The 20,867-nt window shown below is 41.7% G+C and overlaps 1 protein-coding gene across 1 annotated transcript in view; it reads left to right on the plus strand.

Moving 5' to 3' along the window:
- The window catches only part of Crybg3 (crystallin beta-gamma domain containing 3), a 111,067-nt gene that overhangs the window by 53,549 nt on the left and 36,651 nt on the right, over positions 1-20,867 (plus strand). The window contains 7 exon segments of the mRNA XM_028879448.2: positions 4,932-5,068; positions 5,851-5,965; positions 7,079-7,114; positions 9,259-9,392; positions 12,522-12,648; positions 20,493-20,635; positions 20,731-20,857. Of these exon segments, the coding sequence (XP_028735281.2) occupies positions 4,932-5,068; positions 5,851-5,965; positions 7,079-7,114; positions 9,259-9,392; positions 12,522-12,648; positions 20,493-20,635; positions 20,731-20,857 (819 nt within the window).

Here is a 20,867-nt window from a genome sequence, read left to right on the forward strand (position 1 = left end):
ATGTGTATATATCTCTATCTGACATAGATAAAATGCTAGGTATACTCACTGTTGGAATCTTTAAGAAAAAAAGGTAGTAGTTCCAAATCTATCTTTTTCTAATGTAAATACTGCTGCTTAGCGTGACCGTGTTGCATGTATGTTTGCCTGTGTGGGGGCCGGGTACGTACATCTGTGAAAGTGCGGGGCCTATTAGAGAAGGAGAAACTGGGAGAGGAAGTGAAAGTGTTGCTGTTTAGTTTTCTGTTAGAAAGTTGCCGAAGATGAGTGAGGTCCTCTAACACAGACATTTTATGAGAGCCTCTGTAGCAGGCTTTCTCTTGGGCTGCCAACCAGCTCCCAAATAAAGACACAGAGACTTATTATTAGTTGTGAGTGCTCGGCCTTATCTTACGCTTGTCCCACTAGCTCTCATAGCCTAATGTAACCTGTTTCTCCTCATCTGTTTTGCCTCAGGGCTTTTTACCTTTCTTTGATTCTGTGTGTTCTACTCCATGGCTGGCTGGCCTTGGACATCTCCCTCTCTTTCTCTTTCATTCTCTCTCCTCTCAAGCCTAGATTATTCCTCCTACTTATTCTATCTGCCCGCCAGCCCCGCCTATCCCTCCTCTGCCTAGCTGTTGGCCAATCAGCTTTTTACTAGACCAATCAGGTTCCTTTGGCAGGCAAGGCAATGCATCTTTACATCCCTAAACAAATGCAGCACAAACAAATGTAACACAGCTTTACATAGTAAAACAAATGAAGCATGAACAAATGTAACACACCTTTACATGTTTAAAGTAATATTCCACAACATAAAAGTAACACATCTTTACATGATACAGTGTAGTGACTAGTGTGGTGACTGATTCATATGGAGGGTGTGTGTGTGTTGGGGGGATGTGGGAGGTGTGTGCATAACAATAGTAATTAGAACGAGGTTACGAATTTGGGAGTTTGAGCACAAGAGGAGTTGGAATGATAGGAAGGGATATGTGCAGTGCTCAAGTATGAAGTTCTGAAGAAAAGTTTAGAAGTTAGCCGTTGTGGGGAATCCTTCATGATTCGATCCATGTTATGAAACTTTTGATAGTTGTAGAGAAAAATTAAAGGTAGTGTACAGAAATACTCAAGTTGCAATAAATACTCAAGTTAAAATACAAAATAGTGTATTTTCACATGTATTATATATGAACCAGAACTACGAACAAATTCATATCTAACAAGTATTTGTGACTACTTGTGGGCCTGATGACTGTGGTAGGCAGTGGGAATAGACACACTGCAGGCTTTGAGTCTTAGTCCAGGTTGCTTGACGTCTGGAGAAGAATTTGACTTGGGAAGTACCCTCTAGGGACCCCTGGAGTACCCAGGGAAAAGGCACCTTACCTGAATAAGGCAGTATCTGGATTAGAAACTTGACCATATAAATAAGAATTAGCATGTCAGAGCCTCTTTGGTCAAGCAAGGGGGGTGAGCATTAATTGGTCCATGTCTTGGCCAGCCTCTTTGGTCAAACAAGGGGGTGAGCATTAATGGGCCCATGTCTTGGCCAGCCTCTTTGGTCAAACAAGGGGGTGAACATTAATGGGTCCATGTCTTGGCCAACCTCTTTGGTCAAACAAGGGGGTGAGCATTAATGGGCCCATGACACTACAAAAAGATGGACATGGCATAGAAGACCGTGCATTCTTTCATTTTTGGAACTGTGTGTCTGCAAAGCCAACCTAAGTGCTCATTTAATTATCTTAGTGAAAATGTCCTCAAATGAATCATTAATTTGTAGGTGGATTCTTTGGGAATTTGCGTAGCTTGTGGTTTTGTGCCTTCCTTGTGACTGTCAGGCTCCAGGCCAAGTCTAGTGGGGGAAGACAGTGAAGAAGATTTGGCAACCGGCCACTCTTCCAGCTCTACTAAATCAAACAAGAGCTTGATCAAACAAATTGAATCTGCTGAGCCTAGAAATTTAAATGCATATTTGCACATCTGCCTTTTGCTTAGAATATATTATAAGAAAAAAATGAGTTGTGCTCGAACTTTTTTTTTCTTCCATTGTTCATTAGGTCATTCGTTTTCAGCTGTAGTGTGATCGATCAAGTCTTCAACAAACCAAGAACTTTTAGAATGGGAAAAAGCAGGAAAGGCATAAATGTTTTAGGAAGTGAGTGTCAGGCATGGGACTCCCTTCTCCAGTTCTGTCAGAACTCTGCCTAGGGACACCTGCTTTCTTGTGGCAGCTCTTGCCCTGCCTAGACCTGTCTCATCCAATCTCATCTTGTTTCATCATCTCGGTTTCAGTTGCTCTCCTCTGAACTTAAGGTCCTGATTAGTGATGTCTTCACATGATTGTGAACAAAGGCAGCGGGGACCTTCAGTGTTCAGGATCTGTTGGTTCTATTTAAGGGCCTTTATTTGCAGCCAGCGAAAATGACTGGGGTGGGGATGATAGTCCAGTGACTCTCATGTATTCTTTTCTGAAAGCAGAACCGTTATTGTAAATTCCCTTGTTTACTGTGCATCGTAAATCCATTTCAAGAGTATGATCTTTTCATTATGACCAGACATCACTTAGGTTAATCTGACATTAGTGAACCATGAGGGACATTGTTAGATTAGACTGAAGGCATCTCGTGTAAGATGGAGAAAAACATTATTTTTTTTTAACCTTTTTTGTTGACTACAATTCATTCTTACTGTTCCTCCCCTATAACCTTGACTTATGTATATTAATCATTATGAGTCTTCACCAAGATAGATTCATTTGCAAAATGTGGCATGAGTAGAAACGTGTTGAACGAAGTCTGTACACTTTTGAGTCGTCTGTTTTATCGTTGCCAAGTTACCATACAGGACCCTCTAGTTGTAAGAGTTTGGCTGCCGTTGCCCGTCAGGAATTATACAAGTCTTGAAAAGACGCTATTTTTGTGAATACTCACCCCCAAGACAGCTTAGTGAAATCTCTTTCAATCGACTCGAGTGAAAACTGGGCTCGTCGTCTCTGAGGATGAAAGCTCCTCGCTCTGGTTTTCATCTTTCTCTTGAGCTGTCATTAGGCTTTGGCTGCTCTGCCGTTTCCTCCTGTGTTACTGTCGACACGAATGCCTCTTCGCCCTTTCCCTTTCCCAGTACACCACCCAGACATTGTTTGTGTCACACAATGCAGAGGAAACTTGTTTGTGTGGGACCTTTCGTTATGTATTCCACAACTGTACCTCCTCTCCCCAGGGGAGCATTAAGACAGCAGCATTTGAAGTAGCATTAGCCGGGCTCTGTTATCAACAGTATACCACAGGCCGCTGAAGATTGACAGGTGACCGTTGTGTGTGTTTCTGGCTTATTGTGAAGTGGAACTTCAGAAGGACGTAGACTTTTCTATTTTAAAGGCCATTTAAATTGTGCTGCTTTAGTTTACTGCAATTGAGAGCTTATTCCTGGAAAGGAGATACATAAATTTTCTTGCTTTTAGAAGTATATTTTAAGGAAAAGATTGCAGTTTATATGTTATAATTATACATACTAAACATGCTCTGCTAGTACTTTAATAGTCTGTGTATAATGAGAATCCTTTTCTTGTATCATTTTTGTAAAGACACATTTTGAGTAATATAATCTGTTGGGTACTTAATTTCCTAGAATGGCATAGTCTAGTTAATATCTTAAATTACTTCATTTACTAATGAAAATGATTGAGAGCTCAGTATGGGGAAAGTTTAAAAAATGTAAAATAGCGAAACCTCTAATTAAAAGGAAGTTGTCTAGTCTGTAGTTAGTGGCGTCTCTGATTATTGCATGTACTCGTTTTATTAAAATGCCTTTATTTGTATTTCCAGTGTTGGAGGCGAGAATTATGTTACTGAAACTTGACTTGTATGCATAAGCACTCTTGAGTATCTGAGGTTGTATGTTTGGACAGAATGATATCTGTAATTTTGGAAAAGGGAAAAATCACTGTGATTCTAATTCTTTAAGAAAGGACAGCCAGCATTTTTAACCATCATTCAAGAGAATGTTAGATATTCTGGGAGATTTCCCTCAATAAAGAGGGCTGTCTCTTCAGATGCATCCTGAACAGCACATATAAAACTTCCAGAGGCCAGTGTTGGGGGTGTGCCTGCAGAGCTCTGGGAAGTGAGTGTGGCTCTTGATACTGTAGAAAGCCAAAACCCAAAAGCAATCTGATGTGTATGGATCCAGGGAGTGTAACAGGGGGAGTGGTGTTCTTAGAAGTTCAGGTGTTCAAAGGTGCTCTCGTGAGTTATGGTTATTATTGCATTGTGCACCAGGCAAGTGTAATTTTAAAGGAAGATCTGGGAGGGGGTAGGGGGTGGGGGTGTGTGTCTCATTTTTTAAAGGCTAGGGTATGGAGCCAAATTTCATAATACCTTTTATCATCCAGCCAACTTGCATTAAAAAAAACAAGAGTCCCCCAAGTAGGGAAAACACATTTCCTTTCCCTCACCTCTAGTTCCTCCTCCTTTGTTGATGTGAACTAGATAAACGCACCGGAGGGGCAGTGCCTCTCCATTATTTATTTTTTATGTCCCCCAGGAGAGCAGCTTTTATTTAAGTCCCTTCCTCCCTTTAGGCTTTGTTATGCTTCTGAGAAGGAAGACTTGCAGACCTTTGGCACTCAAATCCTTTAGTAACTGAGCCCTTCTTAATGGGGCAAGTATTTTAAAAATGAAGCTGAAAAAAAGAAAAGAAAAGAACGAAAAGAAAAGAAGACAGTAATTTTTCCAGCAACATTCATATGATTGTTGCATTATTCATGTGACTCCCGAGAAAGACTTTGTTTAATATTTGCTTTAGGATCACCAGTCCCTGCCTTGTGTTGTTTCCTGGAGAAATCCCAGTGCACAATGAAACCCTTGTAATCATGCGTCCAGGGTGTGTAGAACACTAGCCTGTGTGTCTCCAGATGATTTCAAAGGCGGTTTTTTCTCTTCCAGGATTGCAGCATTCCGGAGATAGAGCTGTGCCCAAAGTCTGACCCTGGGTGCTACCCTATCTACATACATCGAGCCGTGCCCAATCTGGAAGAGCTGAGCATCCCCAAGTCTACGTCCTTCACCGTGAAGTCAGGCGTGTATGTGTCAGCTTTCCTTAATTGTAGTGATTAATGGCCACCAAAGTTCACCTTTGCTTCAGTTTCAATAGATGACATATGAATTCTGAAGTGTGTGTTAGTGTTGTTTATGCTTCCGGATACCCAAGAAAGACTACTTCCTGGTTTAAAAAAGGATGCTGTCCTTCCTTCTTGGATCCAATTAAGGTTTTGATGTATGACTCCTAGGAGCAGGTACACAATCCCCAGACTTCTTGAGAGATGGATCACGTTGTCTTTTTATCTAACACATTTTGGGACTGAGAAATATGAACATGCCCCTGACCTAAAACTGTGGACCCTAACTGATGCCTAGCTTGTGTTAACGGTTGATCCTTTCTCAGTGCCAGGTACATGCCTGTGTTTTCCTTCCCTGTTCCTGAAAGGCAAAGGCGGAGTCCTTCTCACCTCGTTGATGAGTGGTCAATCCTGGGGTACTAGCTGGCAAGCAAAGATTTGCTGTTAAAGTGTCAGTTTCTAAGTTATAGTCTGCTTGCATTATGAGTGCTGCATGTTTGAGGTCTTAGAAAATTCTAGGGCAGGAATTAATATACAATACCCAGAAACAAGCCATAAAGTAGAGAGTTCATGAATTTAAGTAAGTACTTAAGAATATGTTAGCATCCCTCATCATGTGCTAATTACTTTGGTACATTTTGTTAGTGTAATCTAGCATGGCATTTTTTGACAGCCCCTTTTCCTCTTATAAAGCCAAACCAAAGTATTATTACCATACTTTAACCAATCATTTGTACCTTGTTTAGTTGGCTGGCCTACCCAGATATTAACTTTAAGGGGCAAGCTACAATTTTGGAGGAAGACCAGGGCCTCTTTGAGATTTCTGCAGCAGAAATGAAATCACTGCATCCTCTTCAAATGGTAAGCAGATTCAACCCAAGGTTCTCCTCTTCCCCGGCACCCACACGTGCCGGTCAAACCCTGCATCACTGCCGAGAGTCTTCCGTCTCAAGTCGCGGTTGCATGTACCACCAGATTGACAAACTGTATATTGTGTTTCTGTTCATAGCATACAGAATGTTTGTGTTTACGTTGAACTGTAGCAAGCTTATCACAATACATACAGCTTTTTTTAAAAAAATAAGTATTCGATGAAATTTTAGATACTTAATAAAATCCGGAGTCTGTGTTGCTGATGCTCATTAGAAAATTAGTTGTAGAAGAGTGTCTCTTCCAGTTTAATAATGGATAGTAAACTCAGCATTAATAATAAATGGGTTGCTGTTTCAGTGTTTACCATCTTAGAGATTAAATAACTGCCTGCAGCATCTTTGTGGCAAATTATTTTTATTTTTTTTTTGAGGAACAAACTGTTTGATTAAATGTAGGCTATGTGATAAAACATGCTTGGTTCTGTGCCTTGGAAAATAGAAGCAAGGACAGATGCAGAATTTTAAGAAACATCACAATGTGGAATAGCATTTTTAACAATTAACATTATGTAGTTAGGGCTTTTGTGAGAATGATGTTGCTATGTACAGTGTAGGGTCTTGATGTTATCAGGGCATTAAGTATGATCAACTGTGTTGGCAGAACTGGGGGGAGGAGGTATGGAGATGGTGCAGTGCCCTAATTTAGAAAACCCAAGTGGTTGTAGGGGATGCCTTCGGGATGCCTTTGGATACTGGGCTTAGAAATCTGCTCTGCCATAGTGTGTCTTCTGAAGATATTGGCAGTTCCGCTTTTCTGTTTGGGATATTCTACAGCTGCAGTGAGATCTCTAATTGTTTGTGTCTGTTTAAAGATCCTTTTGAGTTCTGATCTGAAAGCTTTTAAAAAATGTCTTGCCCTCTATGTACTGATGTAGATCAGTCTGACTTGGTTTTGAGTGCTGTAGGGTTCTGAATTTACGGTAGTTAAATTTGACTGCTGCATTGTCACAGCTAATGAGAATTTTGTAACCCGCACATAACTTTGTTACTTTCCCCCCTTTCTGTGTATTTACCTTGTCTTTAAATGTCTTGTTGTCTTTAGGGCGGACTGAAAGTGGAGATGCCTATGAACTTAAAGGTAAGTCTTGAACTGTAGGCTGGCTCAAAAGACTGAGAGAAGACAATTAGGGGACCGTATGCTACCAAAGCGTGGAGGCTGCAGTAGTTGGAAGTGACTGGGTAGAATGCTTGCTGTGGTAGGAAAACAGTGTGCAGAGACAGAGGTCTGTGCCGGTCTGTGCCGTCACCTCCCACAGACCCACCCGGCGCCCACTGTCAGAAGGGGGCTAGTGTGATTTCTGTTCGGTGACGGAGGTGTTGAGGTTGAAGCTGGGTACTCGAGTGGAATCAAGTGAGCTCAGCAGGGTTCGAGAATGACGCTTGGAAAGAGGTCAGTGGGGATGAGTGACAGCTCACTCCTGTCGGATGGATGGATGTCAGTTTGCAAGTGTGAGTGCCTGAAAGGGAGGGTGGAGGCTGTGAAAACTGAGTGGCAGAAGGGACGGGATCAGGCATGATGCAGGAGGAAGAGACAGAGCTACAAAATGTGTGTGAGGTGGAATCAGAGGGAAATCTGTGCAGTGGTCAAAAGATGCAAACAGCCTTCAAAGGTAGGAAGTAGCCCCTCCAGCCAGAGCTGGGTGTGGAGGGTGACATCCGTCCTCGCTTTTCACAAAGTAAGATCCAGTGCCTCCAGGTCCTTTTCTTTTCTCCTCATCAAAGTTGCAGAATTACCTGTGAGTTTCTTAGTCATATGGATGGAGTCTTTTAAAACTCACATGTCTCAATGCATCTTTTATACCCTGACTGAAGGCTGGGATCATCTAAATTTTAAGACAGCCTAGTCTCCATTCTCAGTTATTCTGTTTTGAGTTTGAATGAGGTCAAAAGGTTTCAAAGTGTCTCAGGTGATTACACGTGCAGCCAAGGTTGCAAACTGCTAATCTCACTAATAAATGTAGAATTACCTGTGACAGTCTCCATGTGACTCCTGCTGCAGCTCCAAGTGTGCTGAATCACAGCTTGATGTGGGAAAGGCTGAGCTATCCTGGGGCATGTGCAGTTTGACAGGTTGTAGACCTGTATGAGCAGATTGATTTTCATAAGTAATCACAACTTGCCAATTAGAAATTAATTAACATTGATGACGTCATAAGAGCTTTTTCATGAATACTGGTTTTTACTTAGCTTGAATATCATCACTGTAGTAAGCCTGAATAAAATTTTATTATATATATAATATTTATGTATTTTAACTTTGTTACATATATATGATTATTACAGCTTCCTGTAAAAAGCTAGTGTGTAGAATCAAGATCAGTATTATATAATTTTTTCAGTCTATAATGTTACAAGTTTTTTTTTTTTTAGAAATAAGTTATAATTTTTGTTTAGTTTTGTATATTTCAGTCCAGGAATTTATCACCAAGATCTTTGGTTTTAGTTGCATACAGATTATTCCATTAGCAATAGGAAGGACTAAAGGTGAGATGTGGAGAGATCAACACTGTTACCACAGCCATGTATTTAGGGTAGAGGGTACTTGAGAGGTAAAAACAGCGAAATGGTACCCAGGGCACTGTGTGGTAGCAGTTCTCTCCTGCTGCCCATCTGCTTCCTGCTCAGCTCATCATACCATCTCCAGATTTGAACAAAATGCTCAATTAGCAAAACACTTAAGTTTCCTGTCATTTCTTAGTTTCAGGATGTACTGCATTTACATTTAAAACTTTCACACTTCTACCTTGGCAACAAATATCAACAACTATAAAAGGCAGCTGGTGTCATAAGAAGCTGTATTTGGGTTTTGAATTCAGCAGGTAATTTAGTTTTAAGCACTGGAGGCTCAAAATGTTTTTACACCTTCTGGGGTATGAGGTGGATCTGTAGTGAATTCACAACACAAGAGAGATAGAAAGAAAATTCAAGAATCATCTCTAAGGCATTTTAGCCTATATGGTGGTCCTAGCATTTGGGTAACCAGAAAAATGTATTAATAGGTACATTATTAACGTGAGAAAAGCATGAGAAGAAATAGTCGACCCTAAGAATGATAATGGCTCATCCATACTTTGTGACTATCAAATGTTTTATATTGTAAAATTCATTTAAAAGGCAGATGTTGCTCCATATTCCTGTTCTGTCTTTAATGCCACTTAAGTAATTCAGAATCTATCCATGGTACAATACGAGCACATTAAATAACAGGTTTATGTTTTTCAGGTCATCCTCTATGAAAAACCTCACTTCTACGGACATACCAAAGAATTTAGTGAGCATATAGATTCTGTCCCTAAGTTTTTAAAGAGTGACAAGGACTTCCATGGCATTGGATCAATTCGTGTCATTGGTGGAGTGTGAGTGTCATAGTTTCAATACATGATTTATTAGCCCACTTTTAAAGCTCAAATGATGTGCCAAACAAGACAAAAATCAGCCAACCTTAACCTTACAATATAGCTCCCTTCTGTAATATACTAAGTAAAATATATAATTTAGTAGTGATTGGGCCTACTTACTGGTTTTAAAGACTCACTGATTTTAAAGATTTTGAAATAGAAACTATATTGTGTATTTAATGTAAAATTTCAATACCTAGCTTTTCTAAAACACCATAGAGGTAAATTTCTATTTTTTACAGACTATGAACTTGGGAGAAGGCCTGGCTTTTTAATCTGCTATTCTGTTGATCTTTTGTTGTTAGCTAACTTATGTTCTATGCTCCTTGGTAGTGAATTATCTCATTCAGGTAATAGAGTGAGCCCTTTGGTCCCAAATCAAAAGTGTTGACATTTGTGGTCTCCTGTCCTGGAATCACTTTTGATGGAACCATCCAAGAACCACTAGATATAAACACAGGGGTGTTGCTGTGACCCCAGCCTCAATCAGCATTACTCCAGCAAAAGCCCTAGGAGATTAGTAATCAGGCTGGTCTTTTCCTCTGTGTTTTGTGTTCTGTGGGGTTAAAAACACCAAGCAGAAACTTTGCTCAAAGCTGATTTGCTGTTGAGAGGCCCATGCTGGGATCCATCCATGAATATTCTCGTGTCTCACTTCACACACTGGTTATTTTGAGTGTGGTTCATTTTAGTGTCAAGCATTGATGTAACATCGTGTAACTCGTTAATGCCCCTCTGGCAAGTGATGCTTTTAAAATATTCATAGGTGTGAACCAGTCTACAGTCATGTACAATTCTCTTTGTGGTTTGTGATACAAACTACTGACTGCCATACCAGCCAAATGAGAATAGAAGAAAACTCGAATATGCTAGATAAGTAGGTCATATCGATACTTGGTGTGGCATGCCGGTAATCATTTAATTACTTGTCCCTGAATTAAAAGCGTTACTTGGTGTTAAAAGGAGAGATACAGTTTAGGTAGACATGTTTTTAGTCTATTGTGTTTATTTGTAATGTTCCCTGATTTGTGGACACACATGCATATTGTTAAAACTCTGCTATAGAAGGTTTTTGTCTTTTTCTCCCCATGAGACCTATATGTTTTCCCCTGTTAACTAGATTAGATGGATTTAAAACTAGTTTTCTGCCTTAGGAAAAAGTTATCTGCCAAAATTTAGTGTGATGAATATTATTTTCTACAATTACTTTTTAAAAAAGTCAAAGAATGGCCTGTGACAGAGAATATGCACTTAGAGTTTTATGTGACAATCAGAAGAACATGATGTTCCAGTGACAAGCTAGCTTGATTCTTTTCTACCACATTCCTCATTTCCTGGCCTTTTAGCTGTTTTAGCTTCCTCTATGGAGAGTATGTGTCCTTCTTCATCCCTGTCCCATCTGTAGGAAATGAAGGCAGTAAGACTGACAATCTTGCCAGCACTCAGGAGGCAGAGGCAGGCAGATCTCTGTGAGTTCGAGGTCAACCTGGTCTACAGAGTGAGTTCCAGGACAGCCAGGGTTACACAGAGAAACCCTGTCTTGGAAAAACAAAGCAAACAAACAAACAAAAGACGGACCATCTCAGCTTCTTTTCGGATAATATGTACACTTAAATATCCCAGATGAATTTTAATCTTAATCAGAATTTATTCTAAGAAAAATGGGGGATATAATTTCCATACTGTCATTATGAAATAGAAAAAGTAACCTTAGTTCATCTCTTAACATTAAGGTCTTTGTGCTGCTCATTATTTTTCTCAATTAAATATAGCTCAAAATGTACTTCGAATAACTTCCTCAATATGAAAGAAAGCTTAGACTGTGTTAAGTTTTCTGTGAAATGTATTTTCACATTACAGTTTAAGGATATAATCATGATGCTAGCACTATCCATATTTTAAGTTCACTAAAACTTACCGGTGTGTTTAGAGGGTCATTCCTCTTCCTGTGGCATTCCACTCCCTCCATTGCCTAGAGACAGAAGGCAAAGAGAGATGAAGGATGGCTGAAAGTGTACAACTTTGTGCTGTGTGCAGAGTTTTTTCTAAATATATTCACTGCTTCAGAGGCGTGGAGAAGATAATAATAATAATAATAATAATAATAATAATAATAATAATAATAGGCAGTCTTTGTGGGCTTCATTTTTTTTTCAAGTTTCTGAATCAGAAAGCCCAGAATTTGGAGGATAAGAATAGTCACCCTTAAAACTATCCATGTGGAAGGCTCTACCCTTACTTCATTGTGCAGGTAAAGGCTACTTTTTATAGGCAGCACATTTTGTGAGTCATCTCTGCTCACATTGCATTAGGCACTGTGGTGTAATCTTTATAGAGAGGTAAGATTCACAGAGGAGCCTAAAAGCCTGTCGTGCTTATCAGTGTCTCCTGATGCTACAAGGCTAGAACTCAGGAAGCTTGAGTCCCTGGAAAGTACTCGGCAGAAATGCTTCCTGTTTCCACGATGCGCACTGATAAGATGCTAGGATGAAGGGTTCCCACCCATTAAGTGTTTACAGACGGACATTTTAGTCCACATACAGGATTCCAGCTCAGTAGTCTTCCCCAGTTTCTCCTTGGGAAACCTCCCTGTATTGTTTTTTTGTTTTTTTTTTTTTAATCTGCAGCTGGGTAAAGGGTTCCTTTGGCTTAAACCCTGAGTAAATGATTAATAAAATAGTCCTTCCTTGGTTCCAGAAGGGCTTAATCAGTGTAATGAAAATGATTTCCTTGGATCGCAGTGTGGGTTTGAAAGTTTTCTCATTGGCAGTGTGTACTTCCCATTATTTCTGCTTGGCAAATTATTCTCTGACCGTGGTGAGATATGGTACTAGTCATTCCACAAACACTTAATGAGCTTGCTGTGTTGCACTTCTACAGTTAACCTTTTGTTGGGGAAAGCTTCCACACTATAAAAATTATTGATCCATGAGATGCCTACCTGGTTGCCCATCTTTGAGCGTGGAAGCAAACAAGGTCATCTTTAGACTACTAGATGAGTGGCTTTGTCCTTTATCATCGTACTTTTCCCTTTTGCTTTCTTGACTAGTTTTATCAGTGGCTCAGTTGAGTCTCCTGTGTTTCCAGGTGGGTTGCCTATGAAAAGGAACATTTCAAAGGCCAGCAATTCCTGCTTGAAGAAGGAGACTTTGAAGATAGCAGCGCTTGTGGGGCGTTAAGTGGCCCCATCATGTCTTTCCGGTACCTACAAGCCGTGAGTCTGCTTTCTTAACAGTAACTCGCACCTGTTTTAAATCTTCGTGGAAATTAGACGTGATTCTGATAGAGCCTGAGGTCACAGCACCTGAGAGCTTCCCACTGAACAGGGCTTGCCTGCTTTTCTTGCCCGTGGTGCTTATTATAGAGTATCTATTTTGTACTTTTTTTTTTTTTTTTTTTTTTTTTTTTTTTTTTTTAGTTTAGTTTAGTTTTTGAGACAAGGTTTTTCTGTGTAGCCTTGGCTGGTCTGGAACTCACTTTGTAAACCAGACTAGCCTAGAATTCCTAGAGATCTTCCTGCCTCTGCCTTCTGAGTACTGAGATTGAAGGCGTGTGTCACTACACCTGGATTACTTTTTACTCTTCATCTACCGACTCCCTAATTATTTTTGAGCACCTCCTTTGTTAGGTGTGCTGTGATAAACACCTAACAGCATGTAGCAGCCAGAGCCCCCCATGACAACACCCGGAGCAGGCAGTCCCGGAGCAGCAGGGAAGGTAGCGTAGAGATAAACGGCGTTGTTGGACAAGTGTCCAGAAAAACGGTCCGTTGGTCAGTTCTCCCTACTTGGAGGACAGAGGACGGCATAGGAAAGACGATGGCTCAGCTGAGGCTCCTGCTCAAAGCCACCCGAGTGAAAAGTTGCCAGATGGACCACCGGCGTGAAAGGAAGACAAAGGTGTTATTTTATAGCAAGAGGTTGACCCATGGTAATGGGTGAAGTCGAGCGTTTAAGCCACAGGTTCTCAAGCTGGGGGTGATCTTTATTCACGTGGCGCTACCTGGAGACAAGTTGGCTTGCTGATGTTTCAGGGGACATGGGTCTACTGACATCTAGTGGGTAGAAGCCAGGGAATCTTGCCGTAGCCCGGTGCTGTGCAAGTCTTCCCCAACAATAAAGAATAACAGGATGGGCTGCAGGGACGCCTCTGTGGGTAAAAGCACTTGCTGCCAAGCCTGATGACCTGAGTTCAATCCCCAGGATGCACATGGTGGGAGGAGGAAACTGAGTCCCTTAAAGTTGTCCTCTGACGTGTACACTCACATGTGCGTGTACACTCACATGTGCGTGTACACACACACACACACACACACACACACACACACACACACACACACACGAACCCAGTAATGACAACAACAACAATAGCAGTGAAGAATGGCAGGGTCACAGATCCTCACAGCGCTGAAGCTGAGAAACTTGCATGCATGCAAGTGAGGTTGTGGTGTGTTTGGAGGAATCCGATTCAGTCGGGATCTAAGAGAGAACTTTGGAAGGCTGAGTCCAGCAGCGGATGAAGGGCCCTAGTGCCAGGGTAGAAGAATTCAGACTCATCTTTCCTGGGTTGACTGTGAGTCACTGGCGGACACTGGAAAATTAGTGGCTTAGGAAGAGCGTTGTGTCGTGACTTTATGAAGAAGTAAGTAGAACAGTCAAGAGGGAAAAAATGCTAGAGCTGAGAGGTCTGGACTATTACAGAATTCCAGGCAGGACTGGAGGAGGCCAGAGAGATGACGGATGCCGCAGCATCCCTAGGGCGATGGGGCTTATCCCTTGTGGTTTGTTTCCCTGACCAGCCCTCTGGACTTTTTAAAGTATCTCGAGTAATGGTTCTCAACCTGAGGGTGTAACGGCCCTTTGGCCGGGTTCACATAGCAGATACCCTGCGTATCAGACGTTTACATTAGGATTCCTAACAGTAGCAAATTACAGCTATGAAGTAGCAACAAAAATAATTCTATGATTGGGGATCACCACAGCATAAGGAACTCTATTAAAGGGTCGCGGCCTTAGGAAGGTTGAGAGCCACTACTCTAGAGGAATGTGTTTTACTTACCACCCAGATGTTTTGTAATCTTTTCCCAAAATGATCGCTGTTCTGTTCCTAGTATGTTTCTTGAGCCCTCCCTGAGGGAACTGCTATTGAAATGAGTAATCACAGGCTTACCTAGAGTTTAGGTGACCTCAGGGATTGTGCCCTCTGGTGTTTAGGTCTCTGCCTGTATGGGCCCCCAGCCTGTGTGACCCCCCACCTTGTTAGTCAGGAGGAGCCGAAAGAGAAGGTGCATGGCAGATAAGGGGGAAGGTGCTTTTTTCATAAATGATCTTTTTTTGATAAGAAAATAAGTATTAAAAAGAGAGAGAGAAAAGTTCTACATGGAGAAATCGAGATTGGATATAGAAGTTGTTTTTGAAGCAATAGATGGATAACTTTTAAAATGTTAATTCTGCTACACAAAGGCCACATACCTCACATGAGCACTGACAGGAAAAAAGACAAAACTAGACACAACAAAGCCTGCTTTTCTTTTTGGAGCACTGTGGCCACACATACTGAGGAATTTGTGGCTGTGATTCTAGTCGCTGTTACTCAGTATTAAATACTTAAATATGATTTCCCAGCCTACTAAAAAGAGAATCAGGTGGGAACATTAATGCTGCTAGAAAGGTTTAGAAAGGAATGCCTTGGCATCTATGAGCAGCAACCATGACTAAAGCAACCGAACAAAGAACAACCCCACATCAGGCTGGAATCTGCCCAGAGTTAGAAATGCAATTAGGGCCGGGTTGCCGTGGCACACGCCTTTAATCTCAGCACTTGGGAGGCAGAGCCAGGTGGATCTCTGTGAGTTTGAGGCCAGCCTGGTCTACAGAGCGAGATTCAGGACAGGCACCAAAACTATACAGAGAAACTCTGTCTTGAAAAACCAAAAAAAAAAAGAAAAAAGAAATGAACTAAATCAGGAGAGATTTGATGTAGATAAGTGTTTGTAGTAATATGTGGTAGGAAAAAAATGGCATAAACACATTAATTTCTGTTATGAACAAAAGTTTGGGGCATGTATAGAAATTATGAGCTAGTTTCTGTAATAAATAAGTAAAAGTGCTCTTCAGAGAAAACCTCTTCTGTGCTGTGTCTTTAAGTTAGATTTTTAAGGTGGCATTATAATCCTCATAATCATCTTAGTCGTTGTCATGTATTAGTCTGTGGCTTTACTAGAGACTTGCACTAATTTTGATGAAAGCTCCTGTGAGTCCACTACCGTGTTAGGGGTTAGGAGGGTTGAAGAGCAGGTATGTCTTCTATTGACTACATTCCATGTTACCCATTTCTGTCGTTCCGAAGACATGACCTTAAAGAGCACCTTCACAGCAGAAAGCGGAATTTCATTCCATCTGAGGCTTGATCGGCTTGGTATTTCATGGGCAGCTTCCTTTAGGGTCACCTGGCAGGTCAACACACATGTATAGCATGTGTTTACATGATTTTCAGATATTGTTCTAGAAGTCTATTACTAATATGCATTCAGATGAATTATACTAAAAGAACTATACATTTTTAGACATAAAATTATTGTCAAAAGTCTTTAAAAACATGGTATTCGAGTTACATTTTGAAAATCTGTGTACTCTTCAGCCAGGCACATAAATGGGAAGGAGAGATTGTGACCCCGAGCTGCTATGACATACCTTTTCCCCCGTAGGCTGGGATGTCTGTATCCTGGGAAAGGGGGAAGCATGGCGTTCGCAGTCTCAGTTAGTCATGTGAAATCACCGTGCCAACAGGCAGGAAAGCTGTGTCGTGTGGTGTGTGGTGTCAGCTCAGATCTCCTGGCTGCAGTACGTGGAACACTCTGGATTTACTAAGGTCAAACAGCGGATATGTTCCTCAGGGATAACGGGAACTGTGCCATGTAGAGATTGGAAGAGGACAAGGAGAAATGCATTCCCAGTTCCAAATGAGTCACTCAGATAGTCACGTGTAGCTGATTGCTTTTGAAGAAAGTGGACACTGAAAGGAATGCAGTGGAGGTCAGGCTTTGGGGTCAAGGAGTTTTTATGCCTTCTCTTCCTCAATAAACTGTGCTCAGCATACATGTGTTCCTTCAGATTTACTTCTGCTGTTTGATTTTGCTCTTTGCCAGACCCAGAGTATGTCCTCCGACCTCTGAACCCAGGTGGAGTTGGAGACCACTGTTGCCTTTAAGTTAATGGATCCACCAGGACTCCACTGGCTCCTAGATCACAGTGCCCACCCAGGGTCAACACATAAAAGCTCCCTGGCTGGATCAGCTCAGACGGTGTATGGAATTTAAAAGTCGTCATATTGCTGAGCCCTGTGGTTCGTCTCTGGGCTTAAAGTGGCTCTCAGTTTTCTCTCACAGGCAGTCCTATGCTTGAGACTGTACCGAATAAGTCGATTGCTTTCAAAATATAAAAGAGAATATAGCCTTTAAAATCACTCCACCATTGTTCACCCTCTTTGAGCTGAAAACTAATGCTTGCCCGAATTTAGCGACTTAAACGTGCCGAGAAGGTCAGGGGTGTGGTAACCTAGAACTCATAGGTGGACCCCAGACATACTCCACTCGCCTCCAGAACAAGGCGCTTGGATGTTTTGTTTCATTGTCTGGGGTTTTCTGGGTGCTGGGGAGGCCAACCCAAGGCCTCATTCATGGGATGCAGTCACTCTACCGTGAACTACACCCCCAGCCTGATTTTTTCCATATACAATTCCTTATTTTGTACATGTGACATCTAGATGTTCCTCTTCAGGAGGTTGGACCCAGCGCTGGCCCATGACCCAGCGCACGGATTGGCTCTGAGCCCCAGCTCTGGCTGTCAGGGTTAGCACCTCAAAGGGCTGCCAGTCAGCTGGGTCTGAGATTATGTGTTTGACAGGTCTGAAGGAAAAATACAGAATGAGACAAAGCTGGGGGGTGGGGTGGGGGGTGGTTCAGAGGGAGAGAAGAAACTGGGAAAAGATGGAAAACAAAAGATGGAAAGCAAGAAAAGCCACAAATAAAAGCAGAAAAGAGAAAGAAAGAAGCTCCACCACTTGGGCCTTCCCCGTAGACTACTGCTAAGGCTTTGGGGGATGGGAGGCGATGTAGAGAACTCAGGGTGTGTGAGTTTCTCCTCATGATCCTGTATGCTTTCAGCCCGTGCCCGTACTGTGGCGACTCAGGTGATAAGAGGTCCCTCCTCTCCTTAGCTCCAGGTCTCACTGTCACACATGGCCTGGGCCTCCGTACCATTCCTTAGCTGACTTTTCTGGCTACGACCGCTCTCCAACTACTCACACGATATGTGTGCAAGTCAGTGCTGAAGTCGAGTATATCCCTGCTAACACAAGTATTTCTGGATGAAAGGGCAGATAAATAACACACATGCAAATGCCAGTGGTGTTCTATGCCTTTCTCCAGTGATCCAGGGCACATCTCAGCTTATTGGGCTTCCCAGTCCTAAGATCCCAACACGGAGTCAATAACAGGCTCTCACAGAACCAGAGGAACTAGACTTAGAGGCAGGGAGTTTGAGCATGAGAAATGCGGAGGAGAGGTCACTGGGACGGAGCACACTGCCCCTGAGCCTTTCCACTAGGGTTAGATCTGGTTTGGCTGGTCACTGTTGATACTGGTTCCTGACAAGCACCAGCCTGAGCTCTGTTCAGCCATCACTGGACCCTCATAGTTGCTATAAGCTGGCCAGTGCAACTTGGAGCATGGAGGAAGAAAGGCGTGACTGTGTCTGGGAGCCTGTGATGGGGAGGTTCCTGGAAGATGATCACAGGTTGTTAAAGTCTCATTGCTCATATGGCTTAGTGTGTGCGTGTGTGCGTGCGTGCGTGCGTGCGTGCGTGCGTGCGTGCGTGCGTGCGTGTGTGTGTGTGTGTGTGTGTGTGTGTAAAAGCAGAGATTAGAAGAACTAAGAAATGTGTTTTAGAAATGAACTTTTAATAAGAGCTGGGACATTGGCTGATCCAGCATGAACCTTTTCAGTTTACTTTTTTCTTCTTTTTTTAATGCAGCATGTGAAATGAATGAAGGCAATAGTTCTCCTTGGTTACAAGGACTCCTCTGGAGATGGAATTGAAAACTCAATTATGGGTTAGAAATTATTTTGTGATGAAAATTTTAGACAAAAACTGTTGTCCTTTACCCTGAAGTTTGATAGAACATCTGACCCCACTTTTTCAGCAATTTTTAAATCCTTGAAAGCTGGCCAGGCGGTGGCAGCGCACGCCTTTAATCCCAGCACTAAGGAAGCAGAGGCAGGCTGATCTCTGAGTTCCAGGCTAGCCTGGTCTACAGAGAAAATTCCAGGACAGCCAGTGCAACACAGAAAAGGCCTATCTCCAAAAACAAACAAAAAAGGCGGGGAGGAAAGGAAGTGAACAAATTGTCCAGGGCAGGAGGATTAAAGAACATTTTCCTACTCACTAGAGATGGTGGGCTTTTTTTGTTTGTTTTGAATTCTTATTTTACTCACCCATAAGAAATAAGTATTCGCCTGAAAGTGTTGTATTATAGATCTTATTTTTACAAATTAAGAAGGTAAGAAGTTTAGTATTGTGGGGTATAGAGAAATTGACAAACATTTTTTGTATTTCTAAACAATGAAGTAATACAAGACATTTGTGTTTATGTGTACATGGCTTCCTGTGTGTGTAGGTCAGAGGTTGACATCACATGTCTTCCTCTAAATATTTCCACTTGATTATTCGAGCCAGGGTCTCTCACTGAACCTGTACATCACTGATTTGGCCAGGATGGCTGGCCAGAGAGGTCCACAGTGCTCTACTGTGCTCAGGTTTTTTGCTTTTCTATTTATTTGTTTTTAAAATTTTTAGAGAATTCTATGCATGTATACAATGAAATATGATCTTAACTATTTACTACATCCTCCTCCCAGCTCCCCTTATATGTCCCCAACATGCACCGGCCAGCTTCGTGTTCATGCCTCTTTAAAATAAAAAATTTGATAACCGGTTCTGTCCATGGGTGTAGGGCTACCCTTTCATTTCTGTGCTTCTCACTGGCCATGTGGCCTCCATTCTGTTTCCCAAGGTGAGGTGTGGAGCCGCAGTGACACTGTGCCATGCAGTCGTCCCTCCATACCTCACCTGGGGAGACGGGATGGAGGTCACACGGCTAGTGAGGACTGGTCGATGAATTTGTCCAAATCTGTCTACTCATCTACCCTAAGCTGTTCATCATTGATAAGAATGAAAGGTAAGCACTTAGGGAACAAATATTGGTGATGATACGCATATTGAAAAAAGAAATGTTGATCAAGAGATTATATGTGTGTGTATGTGTGTGTGGGGGGGTAATATATGTAAAATCTTTTAAAATCAAGAGTGTTTATCATTGGATAGAGAAAATTTGTTCAATTTTTTTTCCAATTTTGATAACATGTGTTTTTTATTATATATTATTTAAGTCTCTTCCTGGAGGGCTGTGACACAAAATTGCGTCTAGTCATTTTAAAGTTTCTTAATTTACTAGTGAAATTAGGAGTTTATGTGTTTGGCTTTAATGTTGGTCCTGTGAGTTGCCTCTGTCTGTAGCTGATTATGTGTTTATGTTTAAAGTTTTCGTAAGATCATAAATATATCAACTTTAAAAACAATTTTCCGGGCCTCATTTTGATTTTTGAACATGTGGTTTTCTGAAAGCTCAGTTGTATCTAAGGCTCATAAAATCATGCCTCCTGTTGCTCACAGTGCATTAGATTTTCCGTTTACCTTGTGAGATTTTGCTCAAGCGGGAGTTTGACTATTTCCTGTAATTAGTGGTATATGTGATACAGCTAATCCTAGCAGTTTACCTAGAACTGTGGACTAATTTCCATTTATTTGACATGTATTATGTTCAGATTAGAGCAGAGCCAGGCTTTATGTTTTCCTCTCAACTGTATTGGGATAGAGATTACAGCATTGTGTTTGATGCCATCAAGGTTCTTCCTGGAATTATTTGTGGGATTGTTATCCTGACAGCATGTGGAATTGTGCTGCATGTGTTTTTTTAATAACCCTCTCCCCTCTATTTAGAACTTTATAGAATCTTCTATCACACTGTTTGAGTCCGACCTAGAAAGTGGGAAGTTCATTGACATTACAAATCAGGAAATTTCTGACTTAGAAGAAATCGGCTTTGGCAGTGAAACAAGATCCATTCACGTGAAGAGTGGAGTGTACGTAGCCCCTGCCCCAAGAGCCTGGGGAAGTCGGTGGGGCTTAAAGCTGTGTGCTTCTTGATTCTACTGCTCTCCTGTTCTCTGCTCATTAGATGGGTTGCCTACCACCAGAAGTTCTTCTGTGGAGATCAGTACATTTTAGAGAAAGGAAAATACAAATGCTTTTTTGACTGGGGAGGATCCAGTAATACAATCTTGTCAATCCGACCAATCCAGCTGGTAAGTGAAG

This window comes from Peromyscus leucopus, chromosome 12 (genome assembly GCF_004664715.2).
Source record: "Peromyscus leucopus breed LL Stock chromosome 12, UCI_PerLeu_2.1, whole genome shotgun sequence".
NCBI classification, from domain to species: domain Eukaryota; kingdom Metazoa; phylum Chordata; class Mammalia; order Rodentia; family Cricetidae; genus Peromyscus; species Peromyscus leucopus.